The sequence below is a fragment of the Lucilia cuprina genome, chromosome 5 (genome assembly GCF_022045245.1).
Source record: "Lucilia cuprina isolate Lc7/37 chromosome 5, ASM2204524v1, whole genome shotgun sequence".
NCBI lineage: Eukaryota > Metazoa > Arthropoda > Insecta > Diptera > Calliphoridae > Lucilia > Lucilia cuprina.
The window spans coordinates 17,604,832-17,611,298 of NC_060953.1; the positions used below are offsets into that span (position 1 = coordinate 17,604,832).

A 6,467-nucleotide genomic window follows, 5' to 3' on the forward strand; every position below is an offset into this window, starting at 1 on the left:
CAATTGAGAAACCACTATACAAACACTATCAACATCAAACGCCGGCGAAACAACGAAATATTCGGCCACATGGACACCAATTATGGATACAGCCTGCTACCTCAACATGTTTGAGCATCAATCACGCCTAAACGGATGAACCAATTTTCTTGAAATTTGGAATATAGAGAGATACATGTCTGGAAGCGTCAATAGGAAATTGGACTAGAAAGGGGTAAAAAAAATAGATGCAAACGACGAAAAACGGGAAAAATTGGTGCTATTGTGCATAAAAGCTAATTTTTGGATATTTTAAAGCGAAAATATTTTCGATTTAGCATAGTTGCGTTGCGAAAGTTGGAAAAAAAAACTGGTATCAAAAATTGGGAAAAAGGGCGAAAAACTTGAAATAGGCATAAGAGTAATTCAAACTTAGCGGGTAATTATGTGTAGTTTAGGTACTTATTCGGAAATATGAAAATATCAGTTAAAATATATATTTAAGAAAAATTAAATTAAAATGGTAAAAATGGGAGTTTCGTGTTTTTTATTTTTTTAAAAAATTTTGTGAAAGTTGTTCTGAATTATATAGTTTGAATGTAGATTTAAATTTCGACATATTAATTTCAGGAGTAAAAAGCAAAAACAATATTAATTTATATATAGATTTAATATTATAAATCATTTAAAATCATTTAGTTTTTATATGAAAATACCTTAAACATAGTCGTAATCGGTCAAAATAATCGATTATTCGGCCCATTTTTATATAAAATCTTTGGAAATTTGTAAATTAAGTGTATTTGATACTTAGCCGGCTTACAGGCAATTTTAAGCTGCCGCCGATATATTTAGTGTCAGCCGCCGCCACAGTTAATATTTGTCGGCCCAGTGCTCTGTTCTCTCTTCTCTGTGCAGTTTGTCGAAATTTGTGCACGTTGCTGTTTTTTCAGTCAGTGGAATTTACTATTTATTTTTTGCAGCAATAAAACAAGGTTTTTATTTAAATTTTGTCTATTAAACTAAAACAAATATTTAGAAAAACTTTGTATGTACAATACAGTTAAAAGGATAGTGCTAAAAAAATGGTGGCAGGCAAAAGCGGCTCCCCTGACAAAATAACAAGGGATGATGTGTGTCGTATCCCAGAGACCATATCATTTCCCGGCGAAGAAGAACATGTGCTAAACGAATGGAAGGAAAACAAAATTTTTGAAAAATGTATGCAGCTTTCAAAGGGTAAACCAAAGTAAGTATTATTCTGATGGTAAATTGCAGAAACTCCCATAGAAATTGCATCATTTTCAAAAGAGAAATGTCAGGTTAGAGGAATGAGTGTACATTTGTGTGAGAGTATTTGCTAGTTGTTATGTACATAGTATGTATTTATATGTGTGTGAGTCAACGTAAGAATATGCAAATATGTATATGAATTTCTAGGTATACCTTCTATGATGGCCCTCCATTTGCTACTGGTTTACCGCATTATGGTCATATTTTGGCTGGTACCATTAAAGATATTGTAACACGTTATGCCTATCAACAAGGCTACCACGTGGATCGCCGTTTTGGTTGGGATTGTCATGGTCTGCCCGTTGAATTTGAAATCGACAAAGTTTTGAATATACGCGGACCTGAAGATGTGGCAAAAATGGGTATTGCTGCCTACAATGCTGAGTGCCGCAAAATTGTTATGCGTTACGCTAATGAATGGGAAGATATTGTAACACGCATGGGCAGATGGATTGATTTTAAAAACGATTACAAGACATTATATCCCTGGTATATGGAATCTATTTGGTGGGTTTTCAAACAACTTTTCGACAAAGGTTTAGTTTATCAGGGTGTTAAGGTTATGCCTTACTCTACTGCCTGTACTACGGCTTTGTCTAATTTTGAATCTGGTCAAAATTATAAAGAAGTTGTTGATCCCTGTGTGGTGGTGGCCTTAGAAGCTGTTGGTAATGATAATACCTATTTCTTGGTATGGACTACTACACCCTGGACATTGCCCTCAAATTTTGCCTGTTGTGTTAATTCAAATATGATTTATGTCAAGGTAAGTTGGAATTTTTATAAATTCTAATAAGAATATTGTTTACATTATAAGCAAATAGTATTTAAAATACAATTTTTAATAGTATTCGTTAATTGTTTTGCATTTTTAGTAAAAAAACACAAATTTTAATTATTAATTCTTACAGGTTAATGATGTTAAAACTGGTCGTTTTTATATACTCGCTGAATGCCGTTTAAGCTATGTGTACAAAAACGAAAGTGAATATCAAATTGTTGAAAAGTTTGCTGGTAAAACTTTGGGTGGTGCTCATTATAAACCGGTCTTTCCCTATTTTGAGCAGCGCGGTCAAGAGGTTAGAGCATTCCGTGTCTTAGTGGACGATTATGTTACTGAAGATTCTGGTACTGGCATTGTACACAATGCCCCCTACTTTGGTGAAGACGATTACCGTGTATGTTTACAAGCTGGCTTGATAACAAAATCCAGTGCCGTTATTTGCCCCCTAGATGACGCTGGTCGTTTTACGGATGAGGTGACGGACTTTAAGGGTCTCTATGTCAAGGAAGCTGATAAGCAAATTATTGCTTATTTGAAAAATAAGGGTAACTTAGTGTCAGCTGGCCAAGTTAAGCATAGTTATCCCTTCTGTTGGCGTTCGGATACTCCCTTGATTTATAAGGCTGTACCTTCTTGGTTTGTAAGAGTAGAACATATGTCGAAAAATCTTTTGGCCTGCAGTTCTCAAACTTACTGGGTACCTGATTTTGTTAAAGAAAAACGTTTTGGTAATTGGTTGAAGGATGCCCGTGATTGGGCTATTAGTCGTAACCGCTACTGGGGTACCCCTATACCCATTTGGAGATCACCCAGTGGCGATGAAATTGTATGTGTGGGTAGCATTAAGGAGTTGGAACAATTGTCCGGCAAACGTATTACCGATTTGCATCGTGAAACTGTAGACGAAATTGAAATTCCTTCAGCCATACCCGGCAATCCTCCATTGCGTCGTATAACTCCAGTATTCGATTGTTGGTTTGAATCCGGCAGTATGCCTTTCGCCCAACAACATTTTCCCTTCGAAAACGAAAAAGACTTTATGTCCAATTTCCCAGCCGATTTCATTGCTGAGGGTATTGATCAGACACGCGGTTGGTTCTACACTTTACTGGTCATTTCCACCGCTCTCTTCAATAAGGCTCCATTTAAGAATCTTATAGCCAACGGTTTGGTCTTGGCTTCTGATGGCCAAAAGATGTCTAAACGTAAGAAGAATTATCCCGATCCCATGGAAGTTGTCAATAAATACGGTGCCGATGCTTTGCGTTTGTATTTGATCAATTCTCCTGTTGTACGTGCTGAAAATTTGCGCTTTAAAGAAGAAGGTGTTCGCGATATTATCAAGGATGTTTTCTTACCCTGGTACAATGCCTATCGTTTCCTATTGCAAAATATCGTACGTTACGAAAAGGAAGATTTACAAAATAAGGATATCTATACCTATGACAAGGAACGTCATTTAAAGAATATAGAATCTGCTTCAGTTATTGATATTTGGATTCTGTCATTCAAAGAATCTTTGTTGGAATTCTTTGCCACCGAAATGAAGGGTTATCGTTTGTACACTGTAGTGCCCAGACTAACAAAATTCATCGATCAACTTACCAACTGGTAAAATTTTTTAAATTTCACTTAAAGTATAGATTTTTAAACCTTTTCTCCTCCAGGTATGTTCGCTTAAACCGTCGTCGCATCAAGGGTGAATTGGGCAAAGAGGAGTGCATACAATCATTGGATACTCTGTACGATGTCCTCTACACCATGTCTAAAATGATGGCTCCCTTTACTCCTTTCTTGGCTGAATACATTTTCAAACGTTTGGTATTGTTCCAACCTAAGAATGTCACTGAAAATGCCGAATCTGTACATTATCAAATGATGCCTACCTCAAATCGTAATTTCATTAGGAACGACATTGAAAAATCTGTTGGTCTTATGCAAGCTGTTGTAGAATTGGGTCGTGTTATGCGTGATCGTCGTACCTTGCCCGTCAAGTATCCGGTGTCGGAAATTATTGTTATTCATAAAGATCAAAAGTGTTTGGATGCTATTAAGAGTTTGGAAGATTTCATTCTGAGTGAATTGAATGTACGCAAGTTGACTTTGAGTTCGGATAAGGAGAAGTATGGTGTAACATTGAGAGCAGAACCAGATCACAAGGTAGGTTGGAAAATATACTTGAACATACGAAAATTATAAATTATAAACTAAACCAACATTTGGACTTATGGCCTTAACTCATTAATTTGCTTTATTTTCAGGCTTTGGGTCAACGTTTGAAGGGTAACTTCAAATCAGTTATGGCAGCCATTAAAGCCTTAAAGGATGAAGAAATTCAAAAGTATTTGGCTCAAGGTTATTTCGAAATCGAAGGTCAACGCATTGAATTGGAAGAAGTCCGAGTTATTTACTGCATTTCCGGACAAGTTGGTTCAAACTTTGAGGCTCACAGCGACAATGAGGTATTGGTACTCATGGACATGACACCCAATGAGGAATTACTCGAAGAAGGTTTGGCACGTGAAGTTATAAATCGTGTACAGAAACTGAAAAAGAAAGCTCAACTCATACCCACCGATCCCGTTTTGATTTACTACGAATTGAATGCTTCTGCTCAAAAGAAAACCGAAGCCGAACAAATACTTAAGGTTATGAACAATTATCACACTATGATAAAAACTGCCATTAAATCAGAATTTGGCAAATATGATGCCGCAGAGGCAGGCAAAAAGCGTGTTATAATTAATGAATCTGTGGATCTTAAGGGTATAGATCTTAAACTTACCATCTGTTCAACGGAAGAGGTACAATTGCCTGTTCTTAAATGGATAAATGTGGCCTTGGCCTCAGATCTTACGCCACGTTTTGGCAGATCAAATAAGGCTTCTTTGTTATTGGAAAGTTCCAGCAACAAACAATTGTTGTCCCTAGACCAATTGAAACAAGAAATTGAAAATCTATTTGGTGTTTATGGTCTCAACTATAACATTTATGTGTTGAAACAACAAAAAGCCACTGAACTTACTCAAATCGATAATTCTTTAAACGGTCAACTATTAGTGGTCTCCCGTACAGCCGATGATGCTGCTAAATTCCCTCAAGATGCTGCTTCAAATATGCCCTATTGCAAATTTGTCAACAAATCTGGTTCGACTGTATTCACTGAAAATCCCATGGGATTTTCTCTAGCCGCATAAAAGACTCTTTTTTTTTACACTTTAAATTTATACTTTGATCACAATTTCTAGGAAGTGGTTATTTCGTGTAGTTTAATATTTATTTCTTATATTTTTCCTTATTTTTTTTTTAATACTTAAATTTTTTTTATTATAAAATGAAGTTTGATTTAACTATTACATACAAACGTACATATATGGTATACGCTCTTTTTTCGTATTTTTTCTTATTTATTTACATATTTTTCGCTAAATACTTAATTTTTTCATTAAATGAATGAATATTATTTAATTGAATTGTATTTTAGAATAATCTAAAAGATTGTATTAAAAGTAATTAAAATATTGTTTTAAAATAATACTGCGAAATGAATAAATAAATGGTTTATAATTTTAAAATGTACAACATGCGTTTTGTATTTTGGTAGATTTTGTTTAGTTTTGGTATGTAGAAGTTTGAGATTTATAAAATTACTTTTTTTTTGGTTCGTATCGAAACATATTTTTCACGCAAATAACACAGCTTAAATGGTCAGTATGATAAAATTTAAAAAATTCAAATTTGTGTTCGAAATATTTATATAGCTCTTGATGTAAGTCACGAGAACCAACAAATGTTTCCACAAATTTATTGACCAATATTATGATTTCTGAGCAGGTTAAACTAACTTCAAATACGAGTAATATTCTATTTAAAATTTTCTTTAGATGATGCTTTTGATCTGATGTCTAGTTGCCAACTCGAAAATGTTATTCATACATTTTTCAATTAGGAACAATAAACTCTTTGAATTAGTCATGTTTTGTCTATTTATGTTTTAATATGATTCAAAAGGGATTTCCTTTGAAAATTTGTTTGTATGGATGTATGTTCCACTACTTGTGGTACATATAAAGAAAAAACTACAAATAAATAAAGTCAATCACAGCTTTTGTGTATAAAAAATAAATGGCAATACCGACTTATTTGCATTTTATATTAAGAGATAGATAGATAGATAGATAGATAGATAGATAGATAGATAGATAGATAGATAGATAGATAGATAGATAGATAGATAGATAGATAGATAGATAGATAGATAGATAGATAGATAGATAGATAGATAGTTAGATAGATAGATAGATAGATAGATAGTCAGTTAATCAGTCTATTTGAAAGAAGGTGGGAACTTACTGTCAGAAGCTCTGGAACACTAACGGAGTTTCACATCCACTATCTTAGTATACCGACA

General features: G+C 34.2%; 1 protein-coding gene across 1 annotated transcript; it reads left to right on the forward strand.

Moving 5' to 3' along the window:
* Positions 1-820: 820 nt before the first annotated feature.
* Positions 821-5,635, forward strand: LOC111677117 (isoleucine--tRNA ligase, cytoplasmic). The gene is made up of 6 exons (XM_023438180.2): positions 821-974; positions 1,043-1,228; positions 1,420-2,038; positions 2,184-3,667; positions 3,724-4,216; positions 4,318-5,635. Exons 2-6 carry the CDS (start codon positions 1,065-1,067, stop codon positions 5,251-5,253), a joined length of 3,696 nt encoding a protein of 1,231 aa, XP_023293948.2. The 5' UTR covers positions 821-974; positions 1,043-1,064; the 3' UTR covers positions 5,254-5,635.
* The last annotated feature ends 832 nt before the right edge of the window (positions 5,636-6,467 follow it).